The sequence below is a fragment of the Anarhichas minor genome, unplaced genomic scaffold (genome assembly GCF_050575085.1).
Source record: "Anarhichas minor isolate MPS153535 unplaced genomic scaffold, ASM5057508v1 ptg000040l, whole genome shotgun sequence".
NCBI classification, from domain to species: domain Eukaryota; kingdom Metazoa; phylum Chordata; class Actinopteri; order Perciformes; family Anarhichadidae; genus Anarhichas; species Anarhichas minor.
In genome coordinates this window covers 5,377,355-5,396,647 of record NW_027466486.1, presented here as the reverse complement: position 1 = coordinate 5,396,647, position 19,293 = coordinate 5,377,355, and the positions used below count along the sequence as shown (strand labels likewise).

General features: G+C 40.0%; 1 protein-coding gene across 2 annotated transcripts in view; it reads left to right on the top strand.

Annotated features, from left to right (window-relative positions):
• The first annotated feature begins 12,920 nt into the window (after positions 1-12,920).
• The window catches only part of dph6 (diphthamine biosynthesis 6), a 56,071-nt gene continuing 49,698 nt past the window's right edge, over positions 12,921-19,293 (top strand). For both annotated transcript variants that reach the window (XM_076108317.1, XM_076108316.1), the window contains exons 1-3: positions 12,921-13,056; positions 13,511-13,602; positions 14,422-14,606. In XM_076108317.1, the coding sequence (XP_075964432.1) occupies positions 13,034-13,056; positions 13,511-13,602; positions 14,422-14,606 (300 nt within the window). In that variant the 5' untranslated portion in view covers positions 12,921-13,033. The remainder of the gene's footprint in view (positions 13,057-13,510; positions 13,603-14,421; positions 14,607-19,293) is intronic.

Here is a 19,293-nt window from a genome sequence, read left to right as displayed (position 1 = left end):
TTTCTACATCTACTTGCTGAGCAATGCAATGCAACTCATTGCCGTAAAAAAAGATACGACATATGATTTTCCCTGAGTGGGAAATGGACACGGGGGATGGACATACATTTTACACAATACTCTACTTAAAGAAAACATTGTAAGATTATAATACGGGCTGTATTCCATACACATATTTCATATTTTATAGCTGGGTGTCATCTGCATAGCAATGGAAGGCTCAGCTGCAGGGGCCACTTGATTGCAGTGACAATTAGTATCTACTAATCAAGGCGATTTGTTTGATAGAACAGCTCCTCCACACGCATTCTCATTTTCTCTCTGTTTTTTATTTGCCCCTCTATCTCCTTCTTTCTTTTTTCCCTTCACATCAGTGACTCTCTGTCCCTATCATGCAGTCTTATATCCTTTCAGTGTGTTAAAGGACTCCAGGTTCCTTGAGTCTTGGAACATGACTACAAGTGTTTCCTGTTTCACTTCCTGAGTGGAGAGGTGTTGGTGGCAGTGGAGGAAGAGGTAACAATCTAAGACACTATGTACTGAGCAAACTCTGCCATCAGGACACACATATCGCATTGTGACTCATTTATTGCAGTTGCCTATGTTAATGCCAGAAACTTGACAGTGAACAAACAAAGAGGAAATGCCAGTCACAGCACAATACCATTGAACTGGAGAGGATGTAATGAGGTCAAGAGTTAAGTGACACCTGAACAGAGTCCTACTGGATCAAACCATCAACACTTTCAATTTTGAAAATAACACCTCTGTACACCATAAATCTTTCTCCGTATAGAGCACCAGGCTTTTGTGTTTCCCTTCTCTAATTGTCCAGTGTCTTTGGATTGTAAATCTCCCAGGGAAGCGCCATTAGCAAAAATGGCTGCCAAAGAGACATCACTGGTTCGCACTGAGAGGATGTCCAGATACAGACTCAAGACATAAGTGTATGCAGTTGCAGTCAATTCGCTGGGGTCAGATGACAGCATGTCTGGCTTGGCAGCCCTGCTTTTCATGTCAGCAACCAGCCAGCTGGTATTTGGAATTTCTGTGGTTAGAATGGTTTCCTTCCCAACTCTCAGAAGAATTACATTTTCGCATAATATGCTCCCTGAATGTCATTGTGTTTGGTGCTGTATTCTAACGGCTGCAAATAGTTTACAATGTGATCTGTTTCCTAAGATCATTTGCTTGATGCAATATGTCTCAACACAGTAGGTATTACACATGGCTGACTCAGTATATTGTAGACAAAACAATGGCATCAAACAATGTCTGACTAAATCAGTGCTGTGGAACACAGCAACCCAAGTCTCTAATGACTAGCAGTTCTTTAATATATATTTTTGTACCATCTATGGAGTGCTGTGAGTTGTGTCTTTCATGTGTTTAGGGCTTAACCCAGGGTGACGGGCAGCTCTGGGAAAACAACATAGAAAAGACTTTTCAAAATCAAATATCCTGTCTTAAGTGTTTGGGGGGAGTTTGTATAAATAGGACCCAGTCAGTGCAGCAGTAGAATGATTTCCTGTTACAAGCACAGTGGTTTGCTGATGAACATTAAGAGGGACACAGCAGGAATTGGCATCACGTAACACAGGCATGGTATTAACATGGAAGAAATGGAAAGGCATTTTTGCACCCGCCACATGTGATGAATAGGCATTATTTCCATGTTGTGGAGATTAGTTTTTCTCAGGCGTTTCTCGCCATGTGTCATTTTCTAAAGAGGAAAATAGCATTTCTTTTTAAGAAATGTGTTTCTCCAAATGTTCTCTTGCCTTTAATCAGATATAAGTAATTCCCTTCCATACCTGAAGGGGACAGTAATATTATCTTTAATATGGTAATGATTGCAGAAAAAAAACACCTTTGTGACTTGACTTTAAGACTGTAGAACAAGTGTAGGGAATTTATGACTAATCTATGTAAGCGTACATTATTATTACTATAAATCATCAAAGAGTGGAGGAACAGAGGTATAAATGACCTTAACCATTTCATTAAATCTAATTAAATTGAATTGACATTAAAAGTCATCATTTCTGGCTCTTTTTTCATAAGTGCAGATTAGATATGAGCCATGCTGGATCTCCTCAGTGTTAAACACATACTGCGTACAGTATTACAGAGTTAATGGGACAGATAATTGACAGTGAACCATAGGAGGTTAATAATAGATGCTTAATTGACTCCTATCAATTTGTTACAATGAACATCACTGTCTAAAGATCTCATTCATACAGGGAGCAGGCATATTCCCAGCAATGATCATATATATTTTTTATGATGTGTACTCATTTGTCGGCTACTCTGGACAGCCTGACATGTGTATGAGAAATATTTCCCACTGGAGTATGAATTTGTCCATCAACATCGAGGAAGTGGGAGTTTATTTTTTCTGACGCCACTAGACAGAATATGGCAGACCTGGCTTCTCAGTGTGAATGGGGAATATGACAGGTCAGCTACTGTCCCAGGCCCTCTAGGCCTCTCTCTACTTTCTGGAAGACCGCCGCTGTTTATACATATCTGTTTCACCTTTTTCCTCCGAAACAATTGGTGTGCAGGCCAAGAGGAAACCCGTCCTGTGAGAGCCCAAAGCACATTGCAGCCAGCTGCAGGACATCCCAGACATTTACATGGAAAGGGGTAAATGCGGAGGAACGCCTTTTGTATCTGTACAATTCACATTTATTTACTGAACAATTAATCGTAAAACCGTTTGGAAAAGAAGACAAACATGATAAGTTTTGATGTCATCATTTCAGCTGACACAGGGAAAAATTCCCTTTGTTGCGCAATGAAGTTGAAACAATTAAATAGTAAATACTCTCCCTCTTTCTACCTCTTTAACTCATGGTAATTTTATGCTCAGTAGGCTCATCGACTCATAATCTGAATGGATGTAAATAGTTTGCATTGCAACACAGGGTTGGCAGTGTGCCATGCATCACTCGCAGGACTTAAACAGTTTGAGAGCAGACTGATAGATGAACCTCGCTGGAGATATGTGGCTGGATGGAGAAGGGAAGGTGTTGGAAGGTTGAGAATATTAATCATAGCAATTATTGAAAGTGTTTTTCGCTGACATCATCGTGCAGACCCATATATCAGCAGGAGCAGCATGCTTATGACTTAGTGACACAGGCTGAGTGGAGGACATTGAGCAGTAAAAATTAGCAAGTTATGCCGAGTGAAAAATGAAGCCGTCAGAGAGCCATAAGCAGCCAACATTTGTTATTCTAAATAACCCAATTCAGGAAATAGCACTTTGTGGGTGTTATTGTTTGTATCGTCATTGTATTTACTGTGAAAGACCTCAACAGAGTTACGTCCATTGTGTGCAATCATAGTTGCTTAGGAAATAAGTGACCCAGAAGAAGGAACAACAGCTGAATGGTTTTTCATATCCGCAGGAAACAAAAGAAGTATACAGGCATAAATTGATGATGTCAAAGATTCACACGCATGGAATCTAAAAATGCTAGAGGAGTCTGTGTGCATAGATGTCGGTGTTCTCTTTGTCCCGCAGCAGGAAGCAACAGATACCATGCTTCAGAATCAGCGTTCTCAAGGCCGGAAGAGACTTTCTTAAGTATGAATGAGCAGCAACAGAGCATTCAGTCCTCCATGGAATTTGCTTAAATTTATAGAAGCCATAATTTAGATGCTTTCTTTAAAACACTCCATAATGTCACAACCTGTTCTAATTTGTATTCTTTATGCTGTCTCTTCTTTCTCTCTTCTTTCTTTTTGTCTTATAATTTCTCTCTTTTAATTACTATCTCTAACTGTCACTTCTGTGTTTTTCATTGTGTGTTCATCTTTGGGTGTTTAGAATTAAAAAAATAAAACTTTTATTGCAATGAAAAGAAACTTAAACTTTAAAAATCAAATCAAACTAGGGATTGAGTCCCCAATCTACAAAAAAACATGAATGTGCATGTTATTCTTTAACTGCCTTAATTTAGCTGTTTGATTGCAATGAAAGAATCGCATACTTCTTTTTACGTGACACTTAAACTGGACCGCTTTTTCGTCATGCTCTGTGTAAGCCTGTGCGTCGCTCCTTCCTTCCCTAAATTAAAGATGTTGTAAACACACCACGGCCTCTCCCTCTTTGAAAAGTCTTGGGAACATCAGAAAGGTCCCTGGGTCTCTTACGTCTCTTCTGCTCCTCACGGCTGCAACAGCTACTCTGGGCAACCGCCCAATTGGCTGGGAGTCTGCTGCCCTGACCCTGAACCCTGAATATGAGGGGTTAGCCAAGGGCCGGTGCAGAGGCTGAGGGTGGGTGTGGTGGTGGAGGTCAGGTTGGGGGAGGTGGGGAGGGGGAGACAGCTATTAAATACAACAGAGGAAGGCCCATCAGGATGTGTCTTTTATAGCTGGCTGGTACTTGAAGGCATCAAAACCCCACTCCCACAGATGAGAGGCAGGCAGTCCAGCCAGCAGATGAATCCTGTAAGGGTGGAAATGATGGGGTCAGGGTTTTTACAAGGTTAGTGGACGGGCAGACACCTAATCCCTCCTTTTCAGTCCAGGACTTTGGATGTCTGTTAACTCCTTCACACCAATACCTTCACTCAGTAGTTCGTGTTTGAACTAAGATGACTTAGACAAAAAGTTCAACTTTTTGGGAAATACTCATATTAGTTTTCTTGATGAGAGTTAGATGTGAAGATCAATACTACTCTCACGCCTATACAGTAAATATGTAGCTGAAGCCAGCTGAAGCCATTAGCTGCTTAGTTTAGCATAAAGACTAGAAACGGGTAAAAGGATAGCCTGAATCCAGCTCTCAAGATTATTAGATTATTAACGTACTCTATTTCATTTGTTAAATATTTTGAAAAAACGAAATATAAAAACAACAATTTTGCGGTTTCTGGTTATGGGCTGGCTTTCAGTAACCATTCCAGCACATAACATCCCCTAGAAAACGGGGAATTGTCATTTTTGCACTTTGTTCTTTGAAAATATTAAAAGAGCGAGATATAACTAGAAATCTCACATTATTTATTTTATCAAGGCCACATTCCAAAGCACAATATACGGCTTCATAAAGATTTCTTTCTTGGCAATAATTGCATAATCTCAATGAGATTGCTGATTTTCATTCCAAAGTGAAATATATGGATCTTAATGGCTCACCACAAGGTAGGGAGTTAATCTTAAAACTTCTGGAATACTTTGGATAATGGTTGATACTTGTTTAATATCTACATACTTTAACCTACACTACATCCACAAACATGCAATCCATGTATACTATCATGATCATCACCATCCTCCAGGTGACCCCATCACACTCACACCACCTCCTGCCCCTTCACAACCCTTTGACCCTCCAACCTCTCCTTCCAAACACCGTCTCATTCCTTGTTTCATTTTCATTACAACCCTCCTGCGGGGACTTGAACTTGTTGCCCCGCCTGAACTGGGGTGACAGCTCACTAAATCACTGCCTTTTAGTGGTGCTGCCCCCTTTTTTTATACACTTTAATCACCAGACTCCAGTAACCACGAATATTGGGCTCAGTGTATGGAATTCTCCTCATAAAAGAAAAGGCAGAGGACGCTGATGTGCTTCTCATGGCTAGAATTCATCTTGTTATTGCTGGGAATTGATAGAGGCAGGGGCTCTTTCTTATGGGTGACAATCAATTGCTCAGGATCAACAGGTTTGAGGCTGTAAACTTGAGGCCATCTCCTATCTACCCGACAGTTTCTCATCTGGCAATGCCGATGTTAATGCTGGTGGGAGGCCTTGGATTTTGTTTGTTATTTATGGTTAGTCACAGGTTTAGAAATGGTTCTGAATGATCGGAGGCTATCTTTCACACTGGGCCTGCCACAGCTCTAAAATGGTTAACCCCTGTGTACACACTGGTGCCAGGAAGTATAAAAGACAGAAGAAAGACAAGCTGGTATTGTTGAAAAGTTTTGTTTTAAGAAACAAATCCATTGCTGAATGCTTCTCATCCTCCTCTGCTTGTCATCAACATACACAACATTGATCAATCCCTTTTCTCAAGGCTCATCCCTCCTCTGTCCTCCTCCTCTTTCTCTGTTTCATCCGCAACCCAGCATTAATCCTTATCCTCCCTAAGGAAGCCCACTTCGTGCAGCAGCAAGAGTATTTAGAGCCAGTGTTGACATTGGACAGCATGTTAGACAAATATCCCCAACTCAAAAACCACAAGACAAATGGCAGACCCGAGCTTGCTGTGTTCTGGCAGTGAGTTTGCTGGTCTGGCTCAACTGTGGCCAGCGATTCAGCACAGGTGACGTCTTACTGCAAGAAAAAAAAAAACTGCGGGTTGGTGGATAGATGAAAGAGAGTGTGGGGGCAGAGTAAAAAGTTGTGGAGATGTATAGAAAATGAAAGGAAAGAAGAAACGTGATTAATGCTGAAAACGAAAGAAAAGAAACACTGTAATGAAAACCAGAATGTTTTTGAAAGGCAGCATTAAGAAATTACTGGAAAGAAAGATTAAACATTCAGAATATGTCTGTGGTATAAATGTTGTGGTGACGATGATGCTTGATGCTCAAATGGAAGGGGGAGAAAAAACTAACATTACTAAATCATTTGTCTCCGGAGACCATATGTGAAGGGTTTTGGAAAACCGGCAACTCCCACAGACAACCAGGTGGTGGCTTTGATTATGGGTTACATCATTTCAAGTTGGAAACAAACACACGTACCCGCACACAAACAGCTCTCACACGCAGACAGAGGTCCCTGTGACTGTGACAAGCTATCTACACACACTCAACACATTACCACATGCATACACAGAGCAACACAAGCACCAGAAAGACACACTCTTCAGAGATATGGGGCCCGTTTTGACAACCGCCAAGCTGACTTGGCATTGGTCGGACTGGAGCGATCCAAGAAAAGCAAAGCGGACCCACGAGAGGGCTGGGGCTTTTGTGTTTGTGGAGTGTCACACTTCATCACGAGGGAAACCCATAACAGGCCCAGGAAGACCTTTGAAGCCATGGAAGGGGTGTGTGGGAATCGCCTCTGTGGCTACCTCTGATGTCAACTCCAATATTCTGATTGCAGGCTATTTCCTGGATTAGGATTGTGTTTGTCGGCTGAGAGGAAAACCATCCAAGGATTGTATATCAGAGAGCAGACGAGCTAATTGACCCTTCCCACCAGACAATTTACAGATTAAAAAGTATTTTCACCAACGTTGGTCATTATAATACTTCAGTTACAATATCTATTTATCAGTCATATATAAGCAAAGTCAGAATTGATCATTTTTAATTATATATCACAGAGAAGATGAGAAAAGAAATATAATCATCACTTTAGTTTGTTTTCCATGTACATATTGATAGATATATCAATCTGATGATTTTATTTAAGGTATGTGTTTGCATATAGCTATGAGTTAGTAAGGCTTTTAATCGTTTAATGCAGCTATTGGCTAAATGTCCAGCGGTTTAGATTACTAAGGAGAAAGTGTCTCTGTAAACCATTAGACTAAAGATCCGGTATATAGAACGGTGTTTGGCAGCAGTGTCAGGTGATAGCAGTGTGTGCTGTTTGCTTTGGCTGCTTCATAATTAGTGGAATGGTGGTGTACTCTAATGGACCACATCCTTTTGGATGGAGCTTCACAGGGCTCAACCACTGAAGCCATAATTTGATTCCGGTATGCTAGAAGCACGGCAAGACAATTTCAAATCAAGGGGAAATATTCAGGAAATTACATTTGTACTTAATAAGGATGGTTGGCTCGTTTGTACGTTGGAAAGTTTCTTTTCCTGCAGTGTTGGATATAGGGCGGAGTTCTTTTTTTTAGTTCATTTTGAAAATCCTGATTCAAGAAAAAATCCTCTTTGAGACTCTCACTTAAGTATATTGAACCAACTTGTTTCCTCATAATATAGATTATAAAGGCAGAGAATTAAGAGTAAAATCGGCGTGCAGTGTAGTATGATACATAATATGGAGTTTGTGATTTGATACACTTACAATATTTAATTTGAATGCAAACAAACTATTACTTTAGAAAATGCCTGCTTTATTACCTTAAAATGGACAAAAGCATTTGTTTCAAGGTTCATCATGACTTTTAGTACTAGCAGCATGGCTCTATGTTTGACTGTTGGTCTGTCTGATGAGGTTGTCGGTTGGTTGGTCCACAACTTTGATCCTGGATGAAATATCTCAACAAATATAGGATGTATTGCCATGGCATTTAGTGAAAACATTTTGCAGAGGATGAATACTGACTTTGGTAATCCTTTGACCTTTCCTCTATTGCCACCAGCAGGTTGACATTTCATGCTTTAAGTGAAATGTTTTGACAGCGTTTGGATGGATGGCCATACAATGTGTTACACACATTCATGTTCCTCTCAGGATGAATTGTAATAGCTTTGGTGATCCCCAGACCTTTCATCTAACGCTACCATTAAGTAAAAAATAAATGTGTCCAGTATTTTGGTTAGTGACCAAATACCTGTAAAACTAATGATAATCCCATCAGCCTCAGCTGAATGTTGTGTTTACTGCTAATAAGCAATTTGCTTAACTTAGATGATGAACACGGCAAACATTATACCTGCTGAATGTCGGCATGTTACCATTTTTTGTGAGCATGTTAGGCTTTAGCTCAAAGTACCACTGTGCACTGAGTACCGCATGTAAGAGCCGCTAGCTTGATTTTACTCTTTGTCTTGTTCAATAATAGCAATAAGAATAATAAGTCAACATAATAATACCAAATTTATGAACTTGGTTTGATTTTCTCCAAGATAGCCACAAAATGCAATATGTTGCTATCAAATTATTCCAAACAAACAACAATGCCGATATATATACGTGGTGGGGAATGCAGTGCAGCAGGGTGTAGTATTGTGAATGCAGCCCTAAGGCTGGCTCCTCCCCCAGACAATTCCCTGTTCAGCACCTGTTGGCCTCTTTCTTTTTGACCCCTGTCCTGTGTCTCTATGGCGGTTCGTAGTGTTTGGTGTTACAGGTATTTATTTAATATGATCAATTATCATGCCAACCTTTTTTGACAGCCTCCTATTTTAAATCTGGTCTGAGATATTGACTGGAAACATTGTTTTAGAGCTCCACTGTTGTCCTGCCTACAATGAGTGATTCCATTAATACCCCATATAAGAAGTGTGATTAGAATCACAACATTAAAAAGTATTAATTTGCACCATGGTAAGCCCTGTTATTTCCCATTTTTCCTTTTGTATGTTCACTCTGTTTTGCCTCTTTTATTTTTTATGTTGCTCCTTGTTGGGTTGTTTGCTTTACATTGTTAAACTAACTGTTTTTTTTTTACAGACATATTATTATTCTTCAGAGATGTGAAATATTGTAAAATCCTTATTTAAATGGATGCCAGATCAAGTCCAGTTGGGTCACAATATGAGACATGGATAAAAGTAATCTAATTTCAAATGGCCCTGAAAGGCACTTTTCTAAGCAAAGATATATATTTTGACACCAAAATAAAAGTTTTCTGCAATATTATCTCAAGGCTTTCACAAAAGCGCAACAGCTTATGATGCAATTTTTTTTTTTTAATACATTCTAATGCTTTATGTAGCTTTAGAAGCTAAACGGAAGGGGGCAAAAGCCAGATTTTCATTGGGGGATTTAGAGAGGAAAAAAAACTCAATTACTGTTTGCAGACTGGGGCTGTTAAGGACGATGCCATGATCAAACACAATTTGGATCAAATCAGGACTTTATTTCACATTCTCTCACATTTCCAATCAAGGACCGATTAGCCTCAGACATTAATGAGCCTACTAATCCATTTGGGCCCCTCGTGATAACAGTTAATTGTCTGTAAAAATGTGTACAGATCCCCGTTTGGGTTGTTTACTAACTGATTTGGATGTGGTTAGGCCCTAAAGAGGTATCATTATGTTGATAGTTCTTTGGAAAATGAGCCCCTGATGGAGGCAACACCAGAGTGGAGTAGAGTTAAGAATACACAGGACTACTTTCAACCGTTGCTCACTTGAGTGCAAATTTATCACTATCTTAAGATAACATTTGGCTGTCATCAGCCCTCATTGAACTTCATCTATAATTAGCATGCTGACTTTTCTGTTTTGCTCAGCACAGTGTAGCGAAGGAAGGTAACGCTTCCTGCATAAACCTCTGACATTCAGATAGATGGAGATTCACAATGTGAAGTCCAGGAACTGGACAACCAGATGTTCCAGGCAAACGTCTTAATTTAGTTCCCCCCGTGTCCTCTGCTTCATGTTTATGTGGCTTTGTTAAGACTTAAATTGAATTACAGTAAAATTCAAATCCAATTTGTGTTCTGCATGAAGTCCGAATAAGAATTGTACATTGGCTTGAGTTGTAGCAGAAAGCTCTGTTTGACATCAGCTACTAATGTTTACCTAAATAAGAGAAAATTGGGATTTGAGTTTGCTGCTCACATTTCTCACAAAAAAGGTCTCTAACAGAAGGAAATCTATACAATTTTGCTACCGGTTTGCAATAAAGTCTTGCATGTTTACGCAAATCATTAATATTCAGCATCTCTTTAACAGAAAATCTACCCTAAGTATATTCATCCAGGATTGTTGTAGTTTGAGGGAGGGTGCAAGTGTCAAACTTAAAATGTTGGACAATTTAAAAACTGGTCAAAAACAAAAAGGATGTATCAATATGGAGGGTAGACAATGGACTTGTACCCCTAGAGTGGATCTGTTATGTACATACTTTTTAATGTTCCCATGAAAATGCATGATTATATTTTACTTTAATACATGTCAAAAACTGTTACTGTGCAACACATGTACTTGCTTTGTCATGTTGCTGAAGAGACCAGAAGTGTGTATGTGTGTTTGTATTCTGGCCACTCAGCGTGCAACCTTGGCTGGCCTGTTCTGGCACTCAATTTATTGTCTCGTGATTTGAGGCCTTTGTTTCTCATTACGCCCAAAGTTTTTGTGTCCTTGTGCGACAAAAATTAGTTTGCTTGTCTGTGTAAATCACCTGTCATATGCACATGCTCCTTTAAGGAAAGGCCAAGGGTGTCATTTGATTTCTGCTGCCTTGCTTTCATATTTATGCGTCTCATATTCATGTCCATTGGCTGTGTCTCAGTTGGGCGATCCATCAACACTTTTTATCCCCATCGCACCAACAATATGGACATAAAACGCTTTTTTACGTCAGAAAAAAGCTGCCACAAATAAAACCGGAGCAACACACCTCTTTATTTGTCTGGGTAATAAAGTACATAAATTAAAACTGATAAGTGACAACATTTGCATGAGTCATATCCTATGGGCCTGGGCTTTAATGGAAATGACTAGAGGCAGTAAAGCTGTACTATAAAGTATAACCCACAAAATTGGAGAACATAGGTGCTATATTAATGAGTTTACCAAACTGAGGGACAACCAGACCCAGGTGTCCTGCTTTCTCCAAGTCAAGGCCATTTTTCAAACCAACATGTCAAAGAAACATTTTTCAAACTATATCACTCATCCTGTCAAATGAAATGTCCAACACTGAAACAAATGTATTTGTGTTTGTTTGTTGTCGTGGTGCATGTATTGTATTTTGGTCCACCTGCCCAGGGACTGATGATGAATATGACCTGTCAAGTAAAGTATCTCAATAAAATACATTAGACTTCATTGAAGTATATATTTGTATTTTAGACGGATCAAATAATAAAAATAGTATGGTCCATGTTAAAAGAACTAACATTTATGGGTTACTGTAAATGTACTGTAGAAATAAGGAAGCAATCAAGCAAAAGAACAAAGGAAAATGTAGTTAATTGAAAACATCTTTTATTTACTCACCTTTTTGTAAAAATTAGGAATAAAAAAAGAATCATATCAAAGATCTGCACTTTGTCAAGAAAATCCCTCCATTAGAAAACGGATGCCTGTTCTCAGTCTGTACCGCCTGTACCGCAAAACAAATGATTTGCATCTGCAGGTTGTAGATGTTGCCATATATTCAGGATGAATAAAACAAACAAAAACTAAAAAGGGAACCTAGTTAAAAGCAATGGGATGAAGAGACATCTCTCTCAATTTTGTACACTCAAACAAAATCAGTTGCCTTTAGCCTGCTTAGGGGTAGAAGGTGATGGAAGCACACAAAAGCAGTGCAATTATTCTGCTCTGGCACAACAACAGAGAGCAAAAAGAGCATCAAAGGCTTTCCTCTGAGCAAAATAGGGCTCCCTCAGAGGAAAAGCACAACCTGTGTGTGAATACCATCTCATGGACGTTTGGTCCTCTCTTGAGACACAAGAGGCAAAGGATGTGTGTCAGTGTCAGTATTAGAGTTACAGTGCATATCCACTTTGATTATGTTATAGTAAAGTCATATTTTCCATTTTTTTCATTTGGTAAGTTTATGAGAGCTGGAAAAAAAAACAAGATGTAACATTTCACATATGAAATGTCCAAAAAACACATTTTAAAGAAAGAAATCATGTAAAATGCGTTTAATATTACAGGTGAAATTGCTGCTCTCGTATTTGATGTCTTCTTTTTACTCAAATTTAACATGAGGAATTAAAATTAACTTAAAAATAAAGCACATATGCACACATGCCCACTGGGTCTGCCTGCATAATTTATGTGTGCTGTTGTGTTAGTTATTATTATTACTTGTATTTATTTTTACATATTTTATTTTTTGCATGCTTTTAAATTACTTGATTTGTGTCTTTTCACTATAGTATAGGTGTATAGCCATAGTAATGTGAACACAATTTATTAACTTTTATTTTACGTGTATACATATATATATTAAATTCTAATTTGATAGAAAGAGAGAAAGAGAGAAAATGACGAGGACCGATTTTCTATCAGGCATATAAGAGGGCAGCTTGATATACAGAAGGGTCCTTCAATAACCCGGAAGTCAAGCTCTCACATGTTGTTGTGTACATGCACCGGTTGCTAAGCGCGGTTATCACGTTGAGTACCATTACAGCCAATACTTTTGTTGTCATTTGTCTGTTGAGCAAACAATAAGAAGATGAAAGTGGTCGCGTTAATAAGGTAATCGCGTTTCTTTGCTGTAACTGTCTCACCGTTCTTTCACTGATTATTTTTGCTAACATGGCAAAAGCTAAATCTCAGATGGATTACTGTCAACAAACGGTCGATAACTTGTTCCTGTGAGGTGTAAGGTGTTGTATTTCGCCTCTAACTGTGTTCAAAGCCATGATATAACATATCACTTTTTAAAAATCCAAAGTTATTGACTATAGGGGTGTTGACAACCACTAACGTTACAATAGTAGCACAAAGTAGCTACTTCACTGCATGGTAAAGAATATAGAGCATCCTCAGTATAGTGAGTACATGAACAGGTTCTTCATCACTGAATATTAATGCGGCTGAATCACATTCCCAGATCGCTAACCGTACACTCCTGATCATGTATAGGTCTGCATCTTAATGATTCGTACACGGCTTTACCTCAGTGCCTATTTCTCATGCTGTGTTCCAGTGGAGGCAAAGACAGCTGCTACAACATGATGCAGTGTGTTGCTGCTGGGCACCGGATCGTAGCTCTGGCCAACCTCCGCCCTGCCAACACAGGTGAGGGAGATGCCCTGCAGGGGTTTATGATCTACAAGGGCTAGCTGGGCTATATGGGCCAGCCAGCTGCATTTCTGCGGACCAAGACACTAAGAACTTTACACAATCAATGTACTGCAGAACTACATGTACTGTGTATCCCACAGAAGGGTTTATAGCAAGACTATTTAATGAGTATGTTATGAGTTATATTATCTTCCAGGCCACACTGTTCTCCTGTCATTTATAATTTACTATGGTCCAAAGGTAAATTAATAGTAAAAACACAATTAAATAAATATTCATAAGAAAAAAACAGCAGAAACTAAACAAGATACTAAAGTGTGAAACATTTGAATATATTAATAATAATACTTTCATCACTTTAAAACGAAATAAATATTAATTTATTTTCATTTAACAGAAGTTATTTCAAATGCCTAGTCTGTATTTTTTTACAGTGATAATTTTATTTAATTGTGTACGAATAAAGTGAATGACAACTTCCATATTGATTTTAATTAAATGTATTTATTTGCTTAATTTATATGATTTTATTTCTTTAATTTATTTCGGCCCACTTGGATCTTAATTTAACTATTCAGTATTTCGTTTTAACAGCTCAGGAGTCCCTTTAAAACAAGTAGTTTTATCCAACAATGGTTTAAATTGTGAATGTTATACTCCTTCAGTTCATTTATGTAGTCCGATTTGATCTAGCTACTATCTAACATCATTTCCAAAAAATTGCAACATCACATACTGTTTATTACTGTCAGACACATGACCAGTAGCTTATCACAAGACACTGGGCCAAATATCTTTTCCTCATTGCCACAGATGAGCTGGACAGCTACATGTACCAAACAGTGGGCCACCAGGCCATAGGCCTGTATGCTGAAGCCATGGATCTGCCCCTGTATAGACGCACCATCCAGGGCTCTAGCCTGGACACCAGCAGAAACTACAGTGTGACAGAGGGGGACGAGGTGGAGGATCTGTATGAGCTGCTGCACCTCGTCAAGGTAGGCCTCTTTATTCCCACCATTCGTGAGAAGTATAGGATTTTATCCTCTCAGCACCACTGCAGAGTGGATGCTGGCTAACAATCAGGTTCAACCCAGGTCATAAGGATATTGTATTGCTGTTTCTATCTATTATTGTTATTCCAATGTGAAGCACAAACAAGTACAAATTGCTATGTATTGAACATATAGGGCCAAAGCAGACTTAGTAATATCTATCTGAGCAAAGAATAAAGTAGCTCTATATATTTGTGTGTTGTAATACAAGCTTTTTTGTACTTTGTTTACATAGCGTATGTGGATGTTATTGCATGTGAGTCTCTTTTGTGCCCCACAAGCAAGCTAATTGCCGCTGCTCTGCTCTGCACTCATACGGCGGTAACCGCTGATAATGCCGATCAATTTAAAAGGTATAATATATGCACAGATCTACATATTTACAAATGTATATATCATATAAAAAAAAGTACAGGGATTGTGGAAGCAGAGTGGTTTTGTAAGACTCGAGTCAAAATGAACAAATTACATCAATTAATAAAGCATCCGATAATAAATCCTTTTTATTTTCACATGTGATATGAGATTCTTCACGTAGTAACGAAATATAAAGAAGTCTTATTAAGAATAGTGTTATAATGCAGCATAATAATAAGAACACATGGCAATGCTGCGTCGTTCATAACTATAGTCATCTTTTTGACTCCTTGCCACCACTGACATATGCTTGACTGCTTCTTAGTGAACAAGCTCTCAGAGCACCACTAAACCTCTCATCTCTGCTAAGGTTCGTGACATATGTCACGCTGTTGAGATGTTTTACAAGTCGTTCTCTGTGGATTCAGACTCACTTTGTAGCCCATCAGCGGTGTCTCAAAGAGACCCTGCTTGTCTAGTTTCATCTGGCCTGCTGGACACAAACAGTGCTTAGCACCTATTGTAAAGTGCAACCAAGCTGCTCCGCGGATTAAAACGCTATGTTCGGGCTTTCCCTCTGTCTTATTTAGTATGTCTCGATTTTACTTTCAAAGTGGAGTAAGTTTTCTTTTCATCTTACTCCGGGAAAATAGTGTGCCTGTTGTATCAGTGGAAGTTTTATGTGTGAAGTTAGAGAGAGGTGCCCTTCAACGACTGGCTTCACAAGAAAAAATCCATTCTTTTTTTTTTTACCTCACTTGACAGAAGATCAGATGCAAAAATTAATCACCAAATTAATATTTCATCAAATACCACTTTTGCCAGGACGTTGAAAAAAAAAATATATTCATTTGATGCCCAAATTATGTATGAGACCTCGGTGGTCTGACGTGGTGCGGGGTGGCTGACTGACAGCTTCGAGACAATGGCGTGTTTGTTTAACACACCGCTGGCACTGCCTGCCCACCTGACCGCCTGCAGCCATGAGGAAGTTACCTGGACGCACACTTCAACAGCTCTCGCTGCTGTCAGCGCAAACAGGGTGTGGGATTGATCCCGTGTAGCACCTTTTCCCCCACACAACCCCCCCACAACCTCTTATTTTAGCTTGCAGCATCAAAATTGAAGAGCTTCTTATGGGATGGTGGATACGAGTTTGTTGTTGAGTTTGGAGTTGGCTTGACGTGGTGTAAATGAGAGAGGGGGTGGGGTTGGGGGTGGTGCTTGGCTAGGTCTGTGTGGAGACATGTTCATCCAGAGCTTAGGGCTGCTCCAGGGCCCCTGCAAGTCCGCACACCACCTGGGTGGCAAGGGCCAGTCAGCCTGCCTTCAGGGCATTTTGCGCCCTCTGCCTGACTTTCTTTGTCATCTTCTGTATAAATCGCAGGCTTTAAACATGCAGCTACATGAGAAAGCTTTTGTTTGTGTGTTTTTCTTTTGTGAGTATACGCACACATCCGGTCCAATTTCTGTTTTTTGGGCTCTGATGTGTATTCACAGTCGAACAGTTGGCATCTATCTGGTACGTGATGCAATATACCAACTCTGCCTGTGGTGAGGTTTCTAATTGCAAAGGGCTGCTAATTTCCCATTTCCAGGGCTTCTCTGGTCTGACCTCACCAGTCAGACGGGCCATAGATCAGGGCAGTTGGACTCCCATGGGGCCCTCGCGGGCTAGCAGACCTCCAGTCGTCTCCCCGTTTACCCCTCTCACCATCATCAACAGACCTGCACCATAAACAACAGGCTTCCTCTCTCTCTCTCTCTCTCTCTCTCTCTCTCTCTCTCTCTCTCTCTCTCTCTCTCTCTTTTCTCTCTCTTTCTCTCTCTCTCTCACACTGACTGATGTCAACCATAACAATACAACTTTCTTATCTCAAATTTCAAGTCACTGCTCTCCGAAGTTGCTTTTTTTTTTAGCATTCTGGCTAATCGGTAGGTTTACTAACTCGTACCATTTGTACCACATTGTGAAGGGTGGTAAACTCATGCAAGTCATTGCGTCCCCTATGATTAAATACCTGCACAGTTATGTCAGAGCATCTCAGAGACCCTCTTAAAAAGTCATGCATTGTGGGCTCATTCAGTTGCGTTCAACACATACACCTGGTTATCCAGGTCGTATTATTTCCACCATAAAGTTTGTGGTGTTGTTGATTAGTGAGGAAAATGATGGAGGGGGGGGGGGAGAAAGAGAGAAGAAACACTTCTTTTGATAATGAGCTGTTAAATCAGCCTTACTGGAAAGAACAGTTTTATCATGAAAAAAAAAAAAGTGATCTGTTTAGAAAGTGTTATATTTTGAAAGATTCTTTCTAGCAGTTTGAATTAATTAGAAGTTACAAGATTAGATTTGGCAAATGACACTTGAGCATAGATGAAAGAATTTTTTTTCCTCAGATCCGGAGTTGATGAGTTTTAAGTGGAGATTCTTCCCACCTCCTCTTCTGCAGTGCTGGCAACAGAGCCTCAGCATGAGCCAACAGTGCCATCTATGGATCGTTCCCAGATGCTGACAAACCAAAGACGCTCTCTACTCTTTGGCCCGTCGGAGAATGTTTGAAGCCTTCTAAAAGATTCAAAGGGAGAGATCATATTCTTCAGAACCATTGTTGATGGAGGAGGGAAAGAAAGTCCAATTATCATAGAAAAAATGAGCCGCCCATCCCCTGGCAGCAGTTATAATGGCAGAATGACAATGTGGCCCTATCCTTGGCCCCTTTGCTCTCATCGCTGGCTGTGTATGGCAGTGTGTCTTTGAAGTGTGTAACCTGATAGACATGCAAGCCACAGCATACCCCATCCCATCCTGCTAGGTGCTGATCTTTGAACCAGCTCTCTGAGGGAGAGAAATAACAGTTGTGTCAGCGGCGGGGGGATTGTTCCCTTTTGCACATCTATGGCCGTAAGGGTATATTTTTTTATAGAATAGGTGAAGTCCTTAGGTCCTCTGCCAGGCCACAAAGACAACCTAGAATATGAACACTGTGTAAGTATAATATTTTGATGTGGAGTTTGCCATTTAATTACTCTCCTTTTCTCGTGTTGAAGTATCCTTGTTTTTGTGAATTTAGAAATTGGATTTCACAGGCTGTGTGTCCATACTTCATGTGTGTGGTTGGGCTGCTCTCCTCTGCTGTGATCTGCTCTGATGTGTGATACAGATCAGCAGTGTCATTCACCCCTGGCTGTAACGCCAGTCCCCCCGAAGGCCTGCAAAACCCCTCATATTAGTCATATCACATCCCTCAAGTCCTTTATCCTTCTCTCTGTGCTCTGTGACCTGACACAGTGGCTCTTTATGCCCCGTGACCCTGCTTGTGTGTGTGTGTCTGTGTGCGCACACATGTGCACACTCGTGTGTTCAAGGTCAGGTCAAATCGGGCCTCTGTTACATGATAACAGGACTATCTCTGTTCTCCTTACACACCTCTGCCTCTCTTTTTGCCCCAGTTTGCCTTCTTTCAACACTTTCCAGCAGAAAGAAGTACTCGCACTGTTCTCATCCATAGACGCTCTTCTTCTCTCTGCCAAGTGCAACCGACTTGATGTTGCACGCATGTAGATGTTAGTGTGTTTTTATTTTTTAAGATAGTTTACAGCATATGGAACATCCCGCAAAACAAAAATGTTGTGACCTGAAAGCAGCACGGGCTATAGGGCACGGATGGCATTGAGTTTTTGGGAAGATGCAAAGAGAGTTTCATTCACTTGATGTAGTAATAGATGATACATAAAAAGATAGTGACTCCATGCAGCAACTCTGCAACCTTTGAGCTGATGAATGAAGACAAAGACATTTAAGCTCATTAGAGTGATGAGGAACAATAGATGATATCTGCGCACACGGTCCTTTCTGCCAGCTCTAATTAGCAGCACTGTGACATCTCTGTCGCGCTGAGACCCGGCTTTGAGAACGAAATGTTACTTTCAAATCTAATTTCTTATCATGTAATGCGTTCGACTATTCAGAAACACTGCTTCTTTTAGTTTTTGGATAACCGATATCACGGGTCAGTTAACGCCCAACTTCCCCCCTCCGATTTCTTTAATTTTTTTTTAATCTTATCAAGCCAGTATTTTTCTTTTCTCGGAGATGTCTGAAAAATCTTGGAAAAGTGCAGTGAGACCTTTGGCCTTTGTAGATGAAACATTCTTTTAGTGAGATAATCCTTTTCCTAAACTCGCACACACTTCACCCCCCCATTCCCTGATTCTTCTGACTTTTTATTACACACACACACACTCCCCCCCTCACCCTCTGTCTCTACCG